The sequence below is a fragment of the Lithobates pipiens genome, unplaced genomic scaffold, assembly GCF_037356315.1.
Source record: "Lithobates pipiens isolate NorthernLeopardFrog02 unplaced genomic scaffold, aLitPip1_a1.2 Scaffold_18, whole genome shotgun sequence".
NCBI lineage: Eukaryota > Metazoa > Chordata > Amphibia > Anura > Ranidae > Lithobates > Lithobates pipiens.
In genome coordinates this window covers 646,487,705-646,510,490 of record NW_027507758.1, presented here as the reverse complement: position 1 = coordinate 646,510,490, position 22,786 = coordinate 646,487,705, and the positions used below count along the sequence as shown (strand labels likewise).

General features: G+C 48.3%; 2 protein-coding genes across 2 annotated transcripts in view; one reads left to right on the top strand and one right to left on the bottom strand.

Moving 5' to 3' along the window:
• Positions 1 to 22,786, bottom strand: part of LOC143986913 (uncharacterized) — a 417,248-nt gene that overhangs the window by 327,061 nt on the left and 67,401 nt on the right. The window lies entirely within an intron of this gene.
• Positions 4,293 to 22,008, top strand: LOC143989766 (uncharacterized). Its single transcript, XM_077490037.1, has 7 exons — positions 4,293 to 4,478; positions 18,421 to 18,549; positions 18,682 to 18,816; positions 18,905 to 19,028; positions 19,145 to 19,242; positions 19,322 to 19,528; positions 21,389 to 22,008. The coding sequence occupies exons 1-7, from the start codon at positions 4,335 to 4,337 to the stop codon at positions 21,590 to 21,592; spliced, it is 1,041 nt and encodes a 346-aa protein (XP_077346163.1). The 5' UTR covers positions 4,293 to 4,334; the 3' UTR covers positions 21,593 to 22,008.

Here is a 22,786-nt window from a genome sequence, read left to right as displayed (position 1 = left end):
TCCAACAGCGCCTGCAAGAAGAGGCCGGTTTGAAGATGTGTTGGTGACTTCGGATATGAGGTCATTCTTTCAGCCGACCCATCGACAGGTGTCATCCGGATCCAGCATCAGGGAACGCCTAGACCGTCAGGTGTCCGACTACATCGGGTTAACGGCCGATGTGGACGCTCTGAGGAGTGATGAACCCCTGGACTACTGGGTGGGCAGGCTTGACCTCTGGCCAGAGCTTGCCCAATTTGCAATGGAACTGTTGGCTTGCCCCTCATCCAGTGTCCTGTCCGAAAGGACGTTCAGCGCAGCAGGGGGGATCGTGACCGATAAGCGTACTCGCCTAGCTCACGACAGTGTTAACTACCTCACATTTCTAAAAATGAATGAGGCATGGATCTCGGAGGAATTCAACACATGTGACCAGTAGACCATGTATATGTCTATAAACATTTTTTTTAATCGAGCACAGAGACCTTCTTTCTTCATTTGGCTCACTTCCTTGTCCAAAAAAAGCACACCGTACTATATGCCCATACCCTCCTCTTTGAAGAGGTTGAGCGGTGTCATATTTCTACTGGGGCTGCTTATGAAGGGATCACACCATCCCTGTGCTGTGCTGACTTCCTCCTGGGGGTTCTTATTATGAGGGGATCACACCATCCCTGTGCTGTGCTCACTTCCTCCTGGGGGTTCTTATTATGAGGGGATCACACCATCCCTGTGCTGTGCTGACTTACTCCTGGGGCTGCTTATTATGAGGGGCTCCCACCATCCCTGTGCTGTGCTGACTTACTCCTGGGGCTGCTTATTATGAGGGGCTCCCACCATCCCTGTGCTGTGCTGTCTTCCTCCTGGGGCTGTACCTCTGCTGTGCATATTATGAGGGGCTCCCACCATCCCTGTGCTATGCTCATTATGAGGGGCTCCCACCATCCCTGTGCTATGCTGACTTCCTCCTGGGGCTGCTTACGGTGCAGGTGTCAGTGCTGTATATCACGGTGCTGATGTCAGTGCTCTCTGTCACGGTGCTGCTGTCAGTGCTGTATATGACGGTGCTGGTGTGAGTGCTTTATGTCACGCTGCTGATGTCAGTGCTCTCTATCACGGTGCTGCTGTCAGTGCTGTATATCACGGTGCTGGTGTGAGTGCTTTATGTCACGCTGCTGATGTCAGTGCTCTCTATCACGGTGCTGATGTCAGTGCTGTATATCACGTGCTGGTGTGAGTGCTTTATGTCACGGGTGCGTGTTGGGGCGGTGTGTCCTACACCTACATACATTTGCTAATAGGTGTCCCTCATTCTCATCTCAGAAAGATGGGAGGTGTGTAATATATCCCACCAGCTTCCAGATGCCATTATAATGAGATAATCAATGTTATTCATTTCACCTGTCAGTAGGGATGAGCTTCGAGTTCGAGTCGAACTCATGTTCTACTCGAACATTGCCTGTTCGCCTGTTCAGCGAACAGTGAACAATTTTGGCTGTTCGCAGCAAATTCGAAAAGCCGGAACACCCTATACAAGTCTATGGGAGAAATCTAAAGTGCTCATTTTAAAGGGTAATATGCAGATTACTGTCCTAAAAAGTGTTTGGGGACCCGGGTCCTGCCCCAGGGGACATGGATCAATGCAAAAAAAAGTTTTAAAAACGGCCGTTTTTTCAGGAGCAGTGATTTTAATAATGATTAAAGTGAAACAATAAAAGTGTAATATTCCTTTAAATTTCGTAGCTGGGGGGTATCTATAGTATGCCTGTGAAGGGGCGCATGTTTCTGGTGCTTAGAACTGTCGCTGCACAAAGTGTCATTTGTGCAGGAAAAAAAGTCCTTTAAAATCACTTGCGGCTAAATTGTCGGGTCCCGTAATACAGAGAACACTCAATGAGTGTTCTCTGTATTAGCCGACAATTCATTCATTCATTGATTAAAAAAAAAAAAAAAAAAGCGTGGGGGTTCCCCTAAATTCAATTACCAGGCCCTTCAGGTCTGACATGGATATTAAGGGGAACCCCGTGTCAAATTAAAAAAAAAATTGACGTGGGGGTCCCCCCAAATATCCATACCAGACCCTTCAGGTCTGATATGGATATTAAGGGGAACCCTGCATCAAATTTAAAAAAAAAATTGACGTGGGGGTCCCCCTAAAAATCCATATCAGACCCTTTATCCGAGCACGCAACCTGGCAGGCCGCAGGAAAAGAGGGGGGGACGAGAGAGCGGCCCCCCCTCCCTCCTGAACCGTACCAGGCCACATACCCTCAACATTGGGAGGATGCTTTGGGGGTCTGTGACCCCTCAAAGCACCTTGTCCCCATGTTGATAAGGACAAGGGCCTCATCCTCACAACCCTGGCCGTTGGTTGTGAGGGTCTGCGGGCGGGGGGCTTATCAGAATCTGGAAGCCCCCTTTAACAAGGGGACCCCCAGATCCCGGCCCCCCCCTGTTTGAAATGGTAAGGGGGTACAAAAGTACCCCTACCATTTCACAAAGAAAGTGTCAAAATGGTTAAATAAGACAAACACACTTTTGAAAAATTCCTTTATTAAAAATGAAAAAAAAAAAAAAAAAGATTCCAGCGGTGCTAATCCACTCTTGCTATCCAGCGACGGATCTCTGGGGTCCAGCGATCCAGCGATGGATGATCATATGCAGCGACGGGGGAATCTCTCAGTCCAGCGCTGTCCATACATCCTTCTTCTGTCTCCTCTCCGGAGACACTGCAGAGAGCACAGCGCTGACGTTTCTTATATTGGGAGGGCGGGGCCACCAGTCCCCGCCCCCTCTGATGTAACGGAAACCTGCGTTACATCAGAGGGGGCGGGGTCACCCACACGTCACTGGGGAACCCCTGGCTTCCCTCTGCAGCATCAGAGGGGCGGGGTCAGGTGACGGGTGGCCCCGCCCTCCCAATATAAGAAACGTCAGCGCTGTGCTCTCTGCAGTGTCTCCGGAGAGGAGACAGAAGAAGGATGTATGGACAGCGCTGGACTGAGAGATTCCCCCGTCGCTGGATATGATCATCCATCGCTGGACCGCGGAGACCCGTCGCTGGATAGCAAGAGTGGATTAGCACCGCTGGAATCTTTTTTTTTTTTTTTTCATTTTTAATAAAGGAATTTTTCAAAAGTGTGTTTGTCTTATTTAACCATTTTGACACTTTCTTTGTGAAATGGTAGGGGTACTTTTGTACCCCCTTACCATTTCAAACAGGGGGGGGCCGGGATCTGGGGGTCCCCTTGTTAAAGGGGGCTTCCAGATTCTGATAAGCCCCCCGCCCGCAGACCCTCACAACCAACGGCCAGGGTTGTGAGGATGAGGCCCTTGTCCTTATCAACATGGGGACAAGGTGCTTTGAGGGGTCACAGACCCCCAAAGCATCCTCCCAATGTTGAGGGTATGTGGCCTGGTACGGTTCAGGAGGGAGGGGGGCCGCTCTCTCATCCCCCCCTCTTTTCCTGCGGCCTGCCAGGTTGCGTGCTCGGATAAAGGGTCTGATATGGATTTTTAGGGGGACCCCCACGTCAATTTTTTTTTTTAATTTGATGCGGGGTTCCCCTTAATATCCATATCAGACCTGAAGGGTCTGGTATGGATATTTGGGGGGACCCCCACGTCAATTTTTTTTAAAAATTTGACACGGGGTTCCCCTTAATATCCATGTCAGACCTGAAGGGCCTGGTAATTGAATTTAGGGGAACCCCCACGCTTTTTTTTTTTTTTTTTAATCAACGAATGAATGAATTGTCGGCTAATACAGTGAACACTCATTGAGTGTTCTCTGTATTACGGAGACCCGACAATTTAGCCGCAAGTGATTTTAAAAGACTTTTTTTCCTGCACAAATGACACTTTGTGCAGCGACAGTTCTAAGCACCAGAAACATGCGCCCCTTCACAGGCATACTATAGATACCCCCCAGCTACGAAATTTAAAGGAATATTACACTTTTATTGTTTCACTTTAATCATTATTAAAATCACTGCTCCTGAAAAAACGGCCGTTTTTAAAACTTTTTTTTGCATTGATCCATGTCCCCTGGGGCAGGACCGGGGTCCCCAAACACTTTTTAGGACAGTAACTTGCATATTACCCTTTAAAATGAGCACTTTAGATTGTGAACGTTCGAGTCCCATAGACTTTAATAGGGTTCTAAAGTTCACACGAAGTTTAGGTCTGTTCGCAGGTTCTGGTGCAAACCGAACAGGGGGGTGTTCGGCTCATCCCTACCTGTCAGCTGTCAGAATATTATGGCTGATCAGTGGAAGGTACATAAACACATAGCACAAGATGGTACTCACACTACGAGACTTTTCTCAGGCTGCAGTTCCTCTAATCTCCACAAGATGGTGATCTCACTTCTACCCAGACAAGAAATCTCTATGGATGACAGACAGGAAGTGATGTCAGGTACAGACAGGAAGTTCCGGGTGAGAGGTGAGTCTGGAGGAAGTAGAGAGAAGACGTTGCTGGAAGTGGTAGCAGAGGAGGTAATAAGATCTTATTTTCTATTTACACCCAGTAACCCCCCGTCATGTCTGTCCTCTTCCTCCATAGTCACTGTGATGTCTTTTATCTCCAGCAGATGATGATACACACATATATAGTGTGGAAACCTAGATTAACCCCTCCAGGGGCAGAATATTTACTCATGTACAGGGCCGGAACATTCTTTTGTAGATAAATTCTAGTAATATGTTGCTCTAAACCAGGGGTGTCCAAACTTTTTTCAAAGAGGGCCGGATTTGATGAAGTGAACATGCGCGAGGGCCGACCATTTTGCCTGACATTCTTTGAATCGTTAAAATTCGGTCTAAGTGTGTTCGTTCGAGCTCTATTACACTGCCCAACAAGAATTCTCTTGCCTTTGTGGCTGTGTGTGGGAAGAAATGAGCTTGGGCGTATTTGTACATACTGTATTAATTGGCGTATAACACACACCTTCACTTTAACCACTTGCCGACCGCCGCACGACGGTGTACGTCCATTTTTTGAAGAGGGATATCTCGGTAACGGCAGCAGCTGCTGCCACAACCGAGATATCTATCTCTTCAGGCGGCGGTCGGCTGTACGATAACGGTGGTCTCCGCGGCGGATTCGCCGCGAGATCACCGCTATCGGCGGCGGGAGAGGTGCCACCCCCCCTCCCGCCGCCCTCCTGCACCTTCCGCCGCTTACCGGAGACGTCGGTAGCGGCGGAGGCGATCGGGTCCTTCCGTCGGCTGGGCATAGAGACAAGTGAGGCTAAGATGGCCCCCACTCGTCTCTATACCATAGGAGGGCGGAAGCGACGTCAAAACGTCACTTCCGCCCATACCTCTTAAAGGTATATATTTTTTTGAAATGTCAGATTTTTTTTTTTTTTTTTTTGCATTTTAGCCCAAATATGAGATCTGAGGACCTTTTGACCCCAGATCTCATATTTAAGAGGACCTGTCATGCTTTTTTCTATTACAAGGGATGTTTACATTCTTTGTAATAGGAATAAAAGTGATCCATTTTTTTTTTTTTTTAAAGTGTAAAAATAAATAAAATAAATTCAAATAAATAAGAAAAAAATTTTTTTTTTTTAAAACACCCCGTTACGATGAGCTTGCGCACAGAAGCGAGCGCATACGTGAGTAGCGCCCGCATATGAAAACGGTGGTCAAACCACATATGTGAGGTATCGCCGCGATCGGTAGAGCGAGAGCAATAATTCTAGCCCTAGACCTCCTCTGTAACGCAAAAAATGCAACCTGTAGAATTTTTTAAATGTCGCTTATGGAGATTTTTGAGGCTAAAAGTTTGACGCCATTCCACGAGCGGGCGCAATTTTGAAGCGTGACATGTTGGGTATCAATTTACTCGGCATACCATTATCTTTCACAGTATAAAAAAAAATTGGGCTAATTTTACTGTTGTCTTATTTTTTTATTCAAAAAAGTGAATTTTTTCCAAAAAAAGTGCGCTTCTAAGACCGCTGCGCAAATACGGTGTGAAAAAAAGTATTTCAATGACCGCCATTTTATTCTCTAGGGTGTTAGAAAAAAAACAATATAAAATGTTTGGGGGTTCTACGTAATTTTCTAGCAAAAAAAACAGTTTTAAACATGGAAACACCAAGTCCGAAAAAGAGGCCTGGTCCTTAAGTGGTTAAGAGGGAAGTTTCAGGAAAAAAAAAAGTTTAAATAAAGAACTGTGAAGCAAAATAATGGTCAGTGCCCACCAATGCAGCCTAATCAGTGCACATCTGCAGACCCACCTTTGCCAGGAACACACCCACCACAGCCAGGAATGCACTCACCATAGCCAAGAATGCCCCCACCATAGCCAGGAATGCCCCCACCATAGCCAGGAATGCCTCCCCATAGCAAGGAATGCCCCCACCATAGCAAGGAATGCCCCCACCATAGCAAGGAATGCCCCCACCATAGCCAGGAATGCCCCCACCATAGCCAGGAATTCCCCCACCATAGCCAGGAATTCCCCCACCATAGCCAGGAATGCAGCACCATTGCCAGGGACGCAGCACCATTGCCAGGGACGCAGCACCATTGCCAGGACTGCCTCCCCAAATGCCTCACCATTGCCAGGAATGCCTCCCCAAATGCCTCACCATTGCCAGGAATGCAGCACCATTGCCAGGAATGCAGCACCATTGCCAGGAATGACTCACCATTGCCAGGAACGCAGCACCATTGCCAGGGACGCAGCACCATTGCCAGGGACGCAGCACCATTGCCAGGGACGCAGCACCATTGCCTGGGACGCAGCACCATTGCCAGGAATGCCTCCCCAAATGCCTCACCATTGCCAGGAATGCCTCCCCAAATGCCTCACCATTGCCAGGAATGCAGCACCATTGCCAGGAATGCAGCACCATTGCCAGGAATGCAGCACCATTGCCAGGAATGCAGCACCATTGCCAGGAATGACTCACCATTGCCAGGAATGCAGCACCATTGCCAGGAACGCAGCACCATTGCCAGGAACGCAGCACCATTGCCAGGAACGCAGCACCATTGCCAGGAACGCAGCACCATTGCCAGGAACACAGCACCATTGCCAGGAACACAGCACCATTGCCAGGAATGCACTGACGAGCGCCAAAGGAGAATCTCCTGTTTACACGGCAGCTTCTTTAATAGAAAGTCCCGCCTCCTTTGATGGACAGAACAGTCGTCCAATGGCAGTGCAGGAGAAGGACTTCCTATTACAGAGGCCGCCCATAAACAGGAAATTCTCCTGTGTACGGCGCTCGGTCCTGTCCTCCTGTACCTTCCAAAGCATATATATCTTTTGTGGCCCCGGCGCTGGGAGATCGTCGGGGGCCACAAAAGATATGTATGTCCAAATAACCAGGCGGGCCTTTCAAAACCGGGCCGCGGGCCGCGATTGGCCCGCGGGCCGGACTTTGGACATGCCTGCTCTAAACAAACAGCACTGACAATAAATAGACAGACAATGACCATCCTGACCATACAAGGCCTACAAAGGGCAATTATTACAGTACACAGGCAGTCAATGGGCAATCATTACACTATGCAGCCAACACAATGATGGAGTGCCGGGGGCAGAAGTATGGAGCATAGAGCCCCTTATATTGCTGGTCAGGAGGAAGAAATCATCCCCCAGCCTGCCATGAACAATATGTTCCATCATTGGTGTCAGAGGGAGGAAAATACTGAGGGCTCTGAGGAATTTAGAGGAGCTGAAAGGCTGTGAGGGTTTGTTAGTAAAGCTGAAAGACTTTTGGGGCCTCTGAAGGGGTAATGTAGCTGAAGGACTCTGGGACTATTGAGGTGGTAGTCCGGCTGCAGAGTGGGACCCTTGAGGGAGTAGTCTGGCTGCAGAGTGGGACCCTTGAGGGGGTAGTCTGGCTGCAGAGTGGGACCCTTGAGGGGGGTAGTCTGGCTGCAGAGTGGGACCCTTGAGGGGGTAGCCCGGCTGCAGAGTGGGACCCTTGAGGGGGTAGTCTGACTGCAGAGTGGGACCCTTGAGGGGGTAGTCTGGCTGCAGAGTGGGACCCTTGAGGGGGTAGTCTGGCTGCAGAGTGGGGGACCCTTGAGGGGGTAGTCTGGCTGCAGAGTGGGACCCTTGAGGGGGTAGCCCGGCTGCAGAGTGGGACCCTTGAGGGGGTAGCCCGGCTGCAGAGTGGGACCCTTGAGGGGGTAGCCCGGCTGCAGAGTGGGACCCTTGAGGGGGTAGCCCGGCTGCAGAGTGGGACCCTTGAGGGGGTAGCCCGGCTGCGGAGTGGGACCCTTGAGGGGGTAGTTCGGCTGCAGAGTGGGGGACCCTTGAGGGGGTAGTTCGGCTGCAGAGTGGGGGACCCTTGAGGGGGTAGTTCGGCTGCAGAGTGGGGGACCCTTGAGGGGGTAGTTCGGCTGCAGAGTGGGGGACCCTTGAGGGGGTAGTTCGGCTGCAGAGTGGGGGACCCTTGAGGGGGTAGTTCGGCTGCAGAGTGGGGGACCCTTGAGGGGGTAGTTCGGCTGCAGAGTGGGGGACCCTTGAGGGGGTAGTTCGGCTGCAGAGTGGGGGACTCTTGAGGGGGTAGTCTGGCTGCAGAGTGGGACCCTTGAAGGGGTAGTCTGGCTGCAGAGTGGGACCCTTGAAGGGGTAGTCTGGCTGCAGAGTGGGACCCTTGAAGGGGTAGTCTGGCTGCAGAGTGGGACCCTTGAGGGGGTAGTCTGGCTGCAGAGTGGGACCCTTGAGGGGGTAGTCTGGCTGCAGAGTGGGACCCTTGAAGGGGTAGTCCGGCTGCAGAGTGGGACCCTTGAGGGGGTAGTCCGGGGCTGCAGAGTGGGACCCTTGAGGGGGTAGTCCGGCTGGATGGCTTTGAGGGAATAGGGGGCTGGAGAGCTCAGGGGGCTCTGAGGGACATAAGTGGGTCTGTGATGGCCCTCCCACCCCACTTATTTTTCAGACCTTCCAGAACTGACAACTAGTGATGGACGAACTTCCGACGGGACGTACCGCGGACCGCGAACGCGGCTGATAGTTCGCCACCCGGAACGTTCGCGGTGGGCCCCATTGACTTCAATGGGAGGCGAACTTCGCAAACCTATAGGTCAAATTTGCAGCCACAAAATAATTATTAGCTGTGCAAACATAGTCCCACCACATGGCCAATGACATAACACATGTATGAGGTGAATTTGGGATCGATAACTACAAGCATTCTTTTTTTATATGGGAAATTGTTGTGACAATTCAGGACTGTGGAGCGCATGAAGGCAATGGAGGAGAGGGAAGGTCAGGGTTCAGGGTAGGCAAAGAAGAGGGTGCAGGAGATGATCACCAGCAGCGTGATAGAGTCATCTGACAGCAGCACTGTGATAGAGAGCACTGACATCAGCAGCGTGACATAAAGCACTCACACCAGCACCGTGACATACAGCACTGACAGCAGCACTGTGATAGAGAGCACTGACACCAGCAGCGTGACATAAAGCACTCACACCAGCACCGTGATATACAGCACTGACAGCATCACCGTGACATACAGCACTGACATCAGAAGCGTGACATACAGCACTGACATCAGCACCGTGATATACAGCACTGACATCAGCACCGTGATATACAGCACTGACATCAGCAGCGTGACATTAAGCACTCACACCAGCACCGTGATATACAGCACTGACAGCAGCACCATGATAGAGAGCACTGACATCAGCAGCGTGACATTAAGCACTCACACCAGCACCGTGATATACAGCACTGACAGCAGCACCGTGATAGAGAGCACTGACATCAGAAGCGTGACATACAGCACTGACATCAGAAGCGTGACATACAGCACTGACAGCAGCACCGTGATAGAGAGCACTGACATCAGAAGCGTGACATACAGCACTGACATCAGCACTGTGATATACAGCACTGACAGCAGCACAGGGATGGTGTGATCCCCTCATAATAAGAACCCCCAGGAGTAAGTCAGCACAGCACAGGGATGGTGTGATCCCCTCATAATAAGCAGGCCCAGGAGAAAATCAGCACAGCACAGGGATGGTGTGATCCCCTCATAATAAGCAGGCCCAGGAGGAAGTCAGCACAGCACAGGGATGGTGTGATCCCCTCATAATAAGAACCCCCAGGAGTAAGTCAGCACAGCACAGGGATGGTGTGATCCCCTCATAATAAGCAGGCCCAGGAGAAAATCAGCACAGCACAGGGATGGTGTGATCCCCTCATAATAAGCAGGCCCAGGAGAAAATCAGCACAGGGATGGTGTGATCCCCTCATAATAAGAACCCCCAGGAGTAAGTCAGCACAGCACAGGGATGGTGTGATCCCCTCATAATAAGCAGGCCCAGGAGAAAATCAGCACAGCACAGGGATGGTGTGATCCCCTCATAATAAGAACCCCCAGGAGTAAGTCAGCACAGCACAGGGATGGTGTGATCCCCTCATAATAAGCAGGCCCAGGAGAAAATCAGCACAGCACAGGGATGGTGTGATCCCCTCATAATAAGAACCCCCAGGAGTAAGTCAGCACAGCACAGGGATGGTGTGATCCCCTCATAATAAGCAGGCCCAGGAGTAAATCAGCACAGCACAGGGATGGTGTGATCCCCTCATAATAAGAACCCCCAGGAGGAAGTCAGCACAGCACAGGGATGGTGTGATCCCCTCATAATAAGCAGGTCCAGGAGAAAATCAGCACAGCACAGGGATGGTGTGATCCCCTCATAATAAGAACCCCCAAGAGTAAGTCAGCACAGGGATGGTGTGATCCCCTCATAATAAGAACCCCCAGGAGGAAGTCAGCACAGCACAGGGATGGTGTGATCCCCTCATAAGCAGCCCCAGTAGAAATATGACACCGCTCAACCTCTTCAAAGAGGAGGGTAGGGGCATATAGTACGGTGTGCATTTTTGGGACAAGGAAGTGAGCCAAATGAAGAAAGAAGGTCTGTGTGCCTGATTAAAAAAATTGTTTATAGACATATACATGGTCTACTGGTCACATGTGTTGAATTCCTCCGAGATCCATGCCTCATTCATTTTTAGAAATGTGAGGTAGTTAGCACTGTCGTGAGCTAGGCGAGTACGCTTATCGGTCACGATCCCCCCTGCTGCGCTGAACGTCCTTTCGGACAGGACACTGGATGTGGGGCAAGCCAACAGTTCGATTGCAAATTGGGCAAGCTCTGGCCAGAGGTCAAGCCTGCCCACCCAGTAGTCCAGGGGTTCATCACTCCTCAGAGCGTCCACATCGGCCGTTAACCCGATGTAGTCGGACACCTGACGGTCTAGGTGTTCCCTGATGCTGGATCCGGATGACACCTGTCGATGGGTCGGCTGAAAGAATGACCTCATATCCGAAGTCACCAACACATCTTCAAACCGGCCTCTTCTTGCAGGCGCTGTTGGATTGGTACCCGCAACTCCTTCTCTGGGAGTGGGAATTGCTCCTCTGCAGGCGGCACACAAAAGCAGAATGCAGCATTTCTCGAAACAAGGCCTGGAAGTGCTCCATTCTGACAGCCCTCTGTGACGGCGGTAACATTTCCACCATTTTGTGTTTGTACCGGGGGTCTAAGTACGCTGCCACCCAGTACTGGTCCTTGACCCTTATGCTTTTTATACGGGGGTCCCTATTAAAACACTGGAGCATGAAGGCCCCCATTTGCACTAAAGTGGAAGCGGTGTGGTGGCCTAGCTCCTGCTCATCATCCAGGATAATGTCGTCCTCTTCATTCTCCTCTCCCCATCCACGCACAACAGGGATCCCAGAAAGGTTTAAAGCATGTTCTTCTTGCTCCTCCTCATCCGCCCCGGCACCATCCTCCTCTGACTCCTCTTCAGACTCCTGTTGTTGACTTGTCTCAGATAGAGTAGCCCCCACTGGGAATTCATCCAGCATTGTGACTTCCTCATCTTCCCGCTCCTGCTCCTCCACAGCTTGATCAATGACACGACGCAATGCACGCTCCATAAAGAAGGCATAAGGTACCATGTCACTGATGGCGCCATGGCTGCGACTGACCAGTTTGGTGATCTCCTCAAATGGCCGCAGAAGTCTGCATGCGTCGCGCATGAGCAGCCACTGGCGCTGTGAAAAAAACCCCAGCTCCCCAGAACCGTTTCTGCCGCAGAGTTCATACAGGTAGACGTTAACTGCACGTTTCTGCTGGAGCAGCCTATCAAGCATATAAAAGGTTGAGTTCCATCGCGTCGGACAATCGCAAATAAGACGTCTGACCGGCAGATTGTGTCGCCGCTGAATGTCAGCTAGGCGAGCCATGGCCGTGTAAGATCTTCTGAAATGGGCCGAGATTTTCCTTGCCTGCCGCAAGATGTCCTGGACCCCAGGGTATTTGACAAGGAATCGCTGCACAACCAAGTTTAAGACGTGTGCCATGCATGGCACGTGCGGGATTTTGCCCTGTTTCAATGCGCTAAGCAGATTGGCACCGTTGTCACACACCACTTTACCAACTGTCAAATTGAGCGGTGTTAGCCACTGATCTGCCTGTGAACGCAAAGCTGAAAGGAGTGCCGGGCCAGTGTGGCTCTTCGTTTCCAGGCACAACAGACGCAGCACGGCATGGCAACGTCTCACCTGGCATGTGGAATAGGTTCTGGGGAGCTTGGGCAGTGCAGCGAAAGAGACGCTAGCAGCGGAAAAGGAGGAGGCAGCTGAGGAGGAGAGGGAGGAGGATGGAGTAGGAGGAGGAGGAGAAGAAGAGTCAGGCCTGCATGCAATCCGTGGCGGTAAAACCAAATCTACACGGGTGCCACGGGTTACATGCTTGACGGCCGTCAGAAAGTTCACCCAGTGGGCAGTAAAAGTGATATACCTTCCCTGCCCGTGTTTGCTAGACCACGTGTCTGTGGTCAGATGTATCTTGGCACCGACACTGTGTGTCAGAGATACATTCACTTGCCGCTGAACATGGCCATATAGCTCTGGGATGCCCTTCTCTGAGAAATACTTCCTTCCTGGGACCTTCCATTGTGGTGTTCCAATGGCCACAAATTTGCGAAAGGCCTCCGAGTCCACCAGTTTATATGGCAGTAGTTGGCGGGCTATCAGTTCTGACAAGTCAGCCGTCAACCGTTGGGCAAGAGGGTTATCCGGCGTCATCATTTTTTTTACGCTCGAACATTAGGCCCACGGAAGCCTGCCTTTTTGCAGAAAAACGTGAGCTTGGCGTGATGGAAGGTGGAGTGGAGGACAATTGTGAGGAGATAGGAGAAGGAGAAGTAGAAGACGAGGCTGGACGGTGAGAGCCTGGAGTGTGGCTTTGTGTGTTACGTTGCTCCCACTCGGCTCGGTGATGGCTGCCTATGTGCCTTCTTAAGGCGGTCATCCCTAGGTGAGTGTTGGGCTTACCGCGACTAATGCGTTGACTGCAAAGATTGCAGATGGCAACGCTATTGTCAGCAGCGGACACATTAAAAAAAGCCCACACTGCAGAGCCATGTGCCGGTGTCCTGGGAGCGTCAGATGTGACCGTACATGGTCGATGACTCGCTCCTGATACATTTGCAGTCTGCTTTGTCCCTCCTGTGCAATGTAAGTTATTCCTGCTTCTCCTCCCTATCTGCTGGTCCATATCTCCCTCTGAACCCCCCTCCTCTTCCTCTCTTGTGGGCACCCACGTGACATCACTAGACAAGTCATCATCAACGTCACCTTCCCCACCACTATAAGTAGAGATCTCGGAGTAGGCAGCAACACCGGGGACCAACCTCCTCCTTGGGCTGATCTGGGTACTGTCGTCAGACTGCTGAGTAGCGGTTGTTGCTACCTCCTCTTCCTGATCCAATACCAAGAGTGGCTGCGCATCAGAAATGTCCTCTTGATATGGATCGGAAAATAATTCCTGTGACTCAAGCGGAAGGTATGTGGTGGTGGTGGTGTTGGTGGTGTTGTTGGTGGTAGTGTCTTTGGGGGTGCACATAGCAGAGATTGAAGAAGAGGGTGCAGATCGAGAGGATGAGGAGGGTGCAGAAGAGTAAGGCTGAGTGAGCCACTCAACCAAGTCTGGTGCATCCTTTAAAGTAATTGAACGCACCTTCTGAAACTTCCCACTTTGGCTCAAGGCTGGTGCTCCTGCCCTACCCCTACCACCCCTGCGGAAGGGCCTGCCTCTTCCTCTGCCTGTCATTTTTTAAATCACCCTGTGACAAAACTCTTAGTCCCTATACCGATGAAGGACTGCTGCAGTATAGGGCAGCGGTCAGCAGTGGTGCACCTCAACCCTATCTATTGTGGACCAATACCGGTCCTTACAGAACAGCAGACTGTACCTCACTCAACCCTGTGTACTGTAGCACCCTACACCAAGTTACCAGCCCTTATAAGGACCTTTGTGGACCAAGTAGGTTGTGTGTGACTGATTAGCAGACTGTACGTCAGTCCCTATACTGCTGAAGGACTGCTGCAGTATAGAGCAGCGGTCAGCAGTTGTGCACCTCAACCCTATGTATTGTGGACCGATACCAGTCCTTACAGAACAGCAGACTGTACCTCACTCAACCCTATGTACTGTAGCACCCTAGACAGACCAAGTTACCAGTCCTTATAAGGACCTTTGTGGACCAAGTAGGTTGTGTGTGAGTGATTAGCAGACTGTACGTCAGTCCCTATACTGCTGAAGGACTGCTGCAGTATAGAGCAGCGGTCAGCAGTTGTGCACCTCAACCCTATGTATTGTGGACCGATACCGGTCCTTACAGAACAGCAGACTGTACCTCACTCAACCCTATGTACTGTAGCACCCTACACCAAGTTACCAGTCCTTATAAGGACCTTTGTGGACCAAGTAGGTTGTGTGTGACTGATTAGCAGACTGTACATCAGTCCCTATACCAATGAAGGACTGCTGCAGTATAGGGCAGCGGTCAGCAGTAGTGCACCTCAACCCTATCTATTGTGGACCGATACCAGTCCTTACAGAACGGCAGACTGTACCTCACTCAACTCTATGTACTGTAGCACCCTAGACAGACCAAGTTACCAGTCCTGATAAAGAGCTTTGTGGAACAAGTGGGTTGTGAATGATTAGCAGACTGCAGCAGAAGGGCAGCAGTCAAGTATAATATTCTTTCTATATTTGGAAGAAAGAATATTATACGTGTACAAGCCTATTACCATACCACTGATACCAGTCCTGAAAAGAACCTTTGTGGAACTAATAATAACAGCAACTCTTTAAACTGACCCTCACTGCCTGACACACTGCTTTCTTCCTCTCCCTATACAAACTGGCAAAACAGAGGAGACTGGAACAATTACTGGTTACTCGAATAGCACTTTTGTGGACCTGATAGTAACAGCTAATGATGATGATGATGATGACTAATCTGGCTGTCCCTAAAATAGTAGCAGACACAGCGCCCTGTCCCTTTATCTAAACTGACAAAAGACACTCAGGCTGCTGCAACAATCAGTAGCACAGCAAACCTATATATACCTAACACCTATACCAGTCCTGAAAAGAACTTTTGTGTACCAAATAGCTAGTGGTTTATCTCTCCCTGCTCCAAACAGCAACCTCTCCCTATAGTGACAGAAGAAAGAATGTAAAATGGCCGCCGGATCGGGTGTATTTATAAGTTAGGGGGAATGTTCAAGTGTCCATGTGCTGTCATGTCTCAATTGGCTGTCCTGTACCCCATGATGGATGTGTCATCAGGTCAAAGTTCCTTTTCACAGTAAAAACACGGAAGTGCGCCGGGCGAACGGCGCTAATAGTCCGCCGAACTGGCGGACCGCGAACAGCCGAAAATCACCGCGAAACGACCGCCGGGCGAACCGTTCGGCCATCACTACTGACAACCTTAACCATCTTACTGTCTCAGTGATCATGTGATTTTTTTTCTGGAATATCAGGTAAGATGAAGAAGGACATTCGTTCACTCGTTGGTGAGCACTTGTTCTTAGAGGAGTTCTGTTTCAGCTGCAAACCAGTTCAGAAAGAAAACAAACTCAATAGAGTAAAGAGGAATATCTGATCCGTCAGGCCAAGAGGATCCCCGATCCTCCAAGATGTAACAAATTCTACACAGTCCAGACTAAATGTGTTCCCATGGGGGGACAGTAGCTTATTTCTTAAATGTACAGCAAGCCTCCTATTACCCCTCTCACATCCACATTAGGGATCGATCGATTATCAATGCGGCCGATATTCACTTTTTTTGAAGAATCGGTATCACTAACATACTTACCGATATTAGCGATATTTCTTCAAGGGATTGTAGCGGAGTGATGCATGAAGCTACAGGTAACCCAGTACCGTTCTTTATCACGGACGGTCAGCTTTCTTGTAATAACAAACGATGGCGCTAAGCAGCCGCTCGGCTGTTATTACAAGCAGCGGGAGAAGACCCCACTCTTAGCGCTCCACCCAGCTCTCCCATCCCAGCGCTGGCCGGAGGCCCAAACAAAGCCAGAATCGGCACTGCTCGGGTCTCGGATCTAGTAACCCGAAAGCGATGTCATGATATCACTTCCCGATTACTGGCATCATAAAGGCGCCAGTTTTAAAAAATAGAAAGTATTCAAAATGCCGATCTTGGAGTTTTGAATAGTTTCAAGTGCAGAGGAGGGATTTGGGGTGTTATAGAGCCCCGATCTCTCCATAAAGAGGACCTGTCACTGCCTATTACTGTCAAAAACAGGAACAAAGCAGCGCCTTCTAAGTGTAGCAGTTAAGACATTTAATGGATTAAAATCATAATGGGAACATTCACAAACCAGCGATATAAAACAGCATAGATATCGGTGTCATCCGCGCCATCCCGGGAACTGCCTGGTGTCACTGGCTGGAATGTCCGTGTGTCTGTTATTTATCCGGTCACATTGGTGGAGCCCAGCACTCCCGGAATGCTGGGACACGGATCGGCAATGCACAGGAACACGGCAGGGTGTCGTCACTTCCGGGTACAGGGTCAGCGGGGAGGTGCGAGTGTTCGGAGCATGCACCCTCCTTCCTCAGGCTCTGCTGGGGGCCATCTTTGAAGAGGTTATTTATATATATATATACACATAGACTGAGTACTAAGTGACTGGCTAAACGGGTAACCATGGGAACATGTAAACATTGAGGAAAATTACAATTCCACCAGCTGAACATACTATTTTTACACTCTTAAACAATTTCACGTGGTTATGACTAAAATTACCAATACAGTTAAAGGTGAAATTAATACTTTTAGAAAATGATTTAAAATTATACTTTAAAAAAAATTCATAAATGAATAAACTTAAACTAAAAGACTAAATACTTATCTACATCGACATATTTGGCAGAACAACTCCTACGCCTCCCATTTAGTATCCTATGGACGCTATATCGATGACGTTGTCATTATCTAGGATGGGCCAGATACTCTAATCTCTGGATTTCTACAACATTCCAACACCAACACTATGGGCTTGTCATTCTCTGCAGTATCTGATGACAATAAGTTTGTGTTTTTGGATCTAGAATGTCACATGGGATGTTTACATTCATTATAGACCCCGGATCTCTCCATAAAGAGGACCCGTCACCTCCTATTACTATCACACGGGATGTTTACATTCATTATAGACCCCGGATCTCTCCATAAAGAGGACCCGTCACCTCCTATTACTGTCACACGGGATGTTTACATTCATTATAGACCCCGGATCTCTCCATAAAGAGGACCCGTCACCTCCTATTACTGTCGCATGGGATGCTTACATTCATTATAGACCCCGGATCTCTCCATAAAGAGGACCCGTCACCTCCTATTACTGTCACATGGGATGTTTACATTCATTATAGACCCCGGATCTCTCCATAAAGAGGACCCGTCACCCCCTATTACTGTCACATGGGATATTTACATTCATTATAGACCCCGGATCTCTCCATAAAGAGGACCCGTCACCCCCTATTACTGTCACATGGGATATTTACATTCATTATAGACCCCGGATCTCTCCATAAAGAGGACCCGTCACCTCCTATTACTGTCGCATGGGATGCTTACATTCATTATAGACCCCGGATCTCTCCATAAAGAGGACCCGTCACCTCCTATTACTGTCACATGGGATGTTTACATTCATTATAGACCCCGGATCTCTCCATAAAGAGGACCCGTCACCCCCTATTACTGTCACATGGGATATTTACATTCATTATAGACCCCGGATCTCTCCATAAAGAGGACCCGTCACCCCCTATTACTGTCACATGGGATATTTACATTCATTATAGACCCCAGATCTCTCCATAAAGAGGACCTGTCACTGCCTATTACTGTCACATGGGATGTTTACATCCTTTTTGACAGCAATAAAAGTAGCACCGGTTATCAACTATTGGTCTTAAAGGCAGCCGAAAAAATTGGTATCGTTATCGGCCCAGAAAAAACTATATTGGTCGACTCCTAATCCACATCCTATTATTGTTCGACCAATACCATCCAAATAATTCTTATTTTTATTTCCCAAAGTTATCTGTCTTCAAGGAGACCTGTATAGATCAAATGACGGCACCAATGAGGATGGAGGAGGACCGGAGTCACATGACTGAGAAGATACTAAACCTCACCCTGGAGATCATCTACCTGCTGACCGGAGAGGTGAGGAGGATTCTGGGAGGTCATATGACATCACTCTCATCACTATCTCTATTAATAAAACACAGTCCTGACCGGAGAGGTGAGGAGGATTCTGGGTTTCTAACATGATGTTCCTATTGGTTCCCAATACAGAGATTTCCTCTTGTGAAGTCCGGTGATCATATGACCATCACAGTGCCTCCATGTGACTCCCTAAAACCTGAGAGACACAACATGGAGAAGATTCTAGAAGTCACCAAGAAGATGATGGAGCTGCTGACAGGAGAGGTGAGGAGGATTCTGGGAATTCTGGGACATTATCCAGTAACAGACAAGGGATGTGTCTGGATGGTGACTGTATCATTGTGTGTGTCAGGTTCCTATAAGGTGTCAGGATGTCACTGTCTATTTCTCCATGGAGGAGTGGGAGTATTTAGAAGGACACAAGGATCTCTACAAGGACGTCATGATGGACAATCAGCCGCCCCTCACATCACCGGGTAAGAGGAGACTTTATTGTAAAGGAGAGAGCAGTACGGAGGCTCCACCTAGATCCCCCATCATCTGATAAACACATAGAAACAATGTATTCAGTCAGTGTGTGTGTTTCCTACAGATGGATCCAGTAATGGGAACCCACCAGAGAGATGTCCCCGTCCTCTGTATTCCCGGGATTCCACACAGGGAGGTCACACCATCCCCCACCATCATCAGGTAGATGATTGACAATTATTGGTAGTTCTGATTTATACACAGCATGATTGTTACAATGAATGTTTTATTATATATTCAGAGTGGAAACCTCGGGGATGATAATATTGAGTTTAAAGAAGAGTATAAAGAGGAGGATGAAGAGTATGGAGTGATGGAGGAGTTTTCAGAAGGACACAAGGATATGATGGAACCACCAAATACCAGGAACCTACCAGAGAGATGTCCCCGTCCTCTGTATTCCCGGGATTCCACACAGGAAGATCACACCATCCCCCACTATTACAAGGTTGGTGGGATGGAGCATCTAGAACATGGATTCCTAGAGATTATGTGTGGATTTTTTTTTTTTTTTTTTACAAATCTAAATTTTTTAGGGCTGTTACTGATTAAAATTGTTCGATTAGTCGATTTTTTAAAATTGATTAATCGACTAATTTTGATTAATTATAACGACCATACAGATCCAACTACTTTTAGCTGATCTCCTTGCATTGCAACTCTGCATTAGTCAGTGGTAAATGTGGTATACACTATATACAATCACTCAACACTAGTTAGTTTCCACAATCCATGACTTAACTTCACAGTTCACACAAATATGTTTTCAATTCAAACTGTAGCACTGACGTAAGTAATTTTTTTTTTCCACAGTAGTGTGACAATCCTTCCACCTCCGGTCTAACTAATCACTCTCACCTTATGGCATGGACCCCTGTGCAAACAGGTGCTTATGCAAGCGGGTATCAAAAGGGTTAACACGGACCATAAACTTCTCTCACTTCTCCTTAGATCTCAGCAAGGATACCAGGTCATGGGTAGAAAGAAAAGATCTAAGTACTCACTGCTTAAGTATAAGATTTCATTTTTGTGTTCAAACACAAACTACTCACATAAAGATGATAAAAGCACAGCATGTAAAGCCGACAATTGTGTTAGTTCTGTAGGGCAGCAGCGGGTGACGACATGTGTAGCTCCTCCCCCATATGCGATACGTTTAATCAGAACTACGACGTCACTGGACTCCTCCCCCCTTCCCTTTGTTAGCAGATGGAGGCACTTGGGAAAGGGGGGAGGAGTCCGGGGACGTTGATGTCCGTGGTGTCACCGGATCTCCAACAGAACTCCCCGAAGACCCGGAAGCCGGCGGAGAGGTGAGTACCGATTAAAAGAATTTTGATCGATTTAAAGAATCAACGATTAATCGAGCTACCAACTGCTCTATATCATTAATAGAATTGGAAGGAAAGGCTGTCTTCCTGGCAGTTGAAAATAAGACCCTCAGTTAAAGAAATAGGGGGTGAAGTATAAAGAAGGTTGAGAAGAAGTGGGTGGGGGGTGGGAATTTTTTCAACACGAGCATGATGGACCTGACAAGGGAGTCGCCTCGTAATCTCGTTAACACCACCCTCAAGAGTTCACTAGGGTCTGTCCTTCATCAGAGAAAATTGACATATTCCATAATGACCAAGTTTTGGAATGTTTGTCTTGTTTGTGTTGGGCTGTGAGCACTAGCTCTTCCGGTGATTTAATGTCTTCTACTCTGCACAACTACAATCCCACTGAGGGAGGCACATTTTGCTTCCATGTAGTTGGAATGCATGACTTTGCGGCGTTAAGCAAATGTCTAATCACCGACTTCTTGTACGACCGTGCCGGGATTGCAATGGCGTGTAGCAGGAAGACCCCAGGGTCTTTCTGAATTATGTGATCTGTAAACTTCTGAATGATTTTCTCGATTGTTGTCCAAAAGTGTTGTAGTGATGGGCAGGTCCAGAAGATATGAAGAAGTGTCCCTTTGTCTGTCTGGCATCTCCAGAACTTATCTGACTTATTGGGGAAAAATCTATGTAGTAACTGAGGTGTATAATACCACCAGTTAGGATCTTATAATTTGCTTCCTGAATTTTTGTGCAGATAGACGACTTCACAGAGAATTGAAGAATATTTTGTTTTTGTATGGCTGTGAAAGTGCATTGTAGGTAATTTTCCCATTTCTGCAGGAACGGCAGGTCTGGTTCTTCCTCTGGGGTGTTGAGCAAAGTATACGTTTTGGATAGTACCTGGACGTGTGGATTTTTTTATGTGATGTCACAATAATAAATCTTCTATCTTACAGATGATATTCTCTCTCATTTTCTTGGTTTAGAGTGGAGATCCAATGGATATAGAATTTGAGGTGAAATCAGAAGAAGAAGAGAGGTATGTGAGGGATGATCAGCAGTCTATGGAGGAGGATGGAATAACGGGGACATTTATAGAGGAGGACACTCCTACAGAGATCAGCACAGGTGGGTCATTAACACTAAATACATTCCTCCACCCATACTGCTCACTGATTGGTCCAGAGTAGGGCGGGGGCTGGGTGATATCAGCCTGTAATCCCCTGGTCACTTTCCTGAGCTGTGTTCCCCGTCCTGTATTCCTGGATTTCTCTCCGATAATCTTCCTTCTCTGTGCTGCCGACACAATTTATGTATCTAGACTGGATTTATGGAGATTCTGGGGATCAGCTGGCAGCAAAATGTTCATTTTCCCCATAGATGTTACTAGATCTAGGCACCTGGGGTATGTGATTTGGGTCTTCTACCTCATGCCCAGGTATAGCAAGATCTCTGACAGAACAATTAATGGGGGGAGGGGCAACTACATGGTTCAATGTAAAAAAAAAAGAAGTTAAATAATGCATTTGGATAGCAAAAATCTGAATGCAATCTACAGACTGGGAGGAGAACCTCTGGGGGGATCTAGGATGGAGGAGGACCTGGGGGTCCTAGTAGATGATATTCTCAGCAATGCCAAGCTGCTGCTAACAAAGCAAACAGAATATTGGCATTAAAAAGGGGATCAAATCCAGAGATAAAACAATAATTCTCCCCTCTACAAGACTCTGGTCCGGCCGCACCTGGAGTATACTGTCCAGTTCTGGGCTCCAGTCCTCAGGAAGGATGTACTGGAAATGGAGCAACTACAAAGAAGGGCAACAAAGCTAATAAAGGGTCTGGAGGATATTAGTTATGAGGAAAGGTTGTGAGTGCTGAACTTATTCTCTCTGGAGAAGAGACGCTTGAGAGGGGATATGATTTCATTATATAAATACCGGACTGGTGACCCCACAATATATAAATACCGGACTGGTGACCCCACAATATATACATATCAGACTGGTGACCCCACAATATATAAATACCGGACTGGTGACCCCACAATATATAAATACCAGACTGGTGACCCCACAATATATAAATACAGGACTGGTGACCCCACAATATATAAATACCGGACTGGTGACCCCACAATATATAAATACCAAACTGGTGACCCCACAATATATAAATACCGAACTGGTGACCCCACAATATATAAATACCGGACTGGTGACCCCACAATATATAAATACCGGACTGGTGACCCCACAATATATAAATACCGAACTGGTGACCCCACAATATATAAATACCGGACTGGTGACCCCACAATATATAAATACCGAACTGGTGACCCCACAATATATAAATACCGGACTGGAGACCCCACAATATATAAA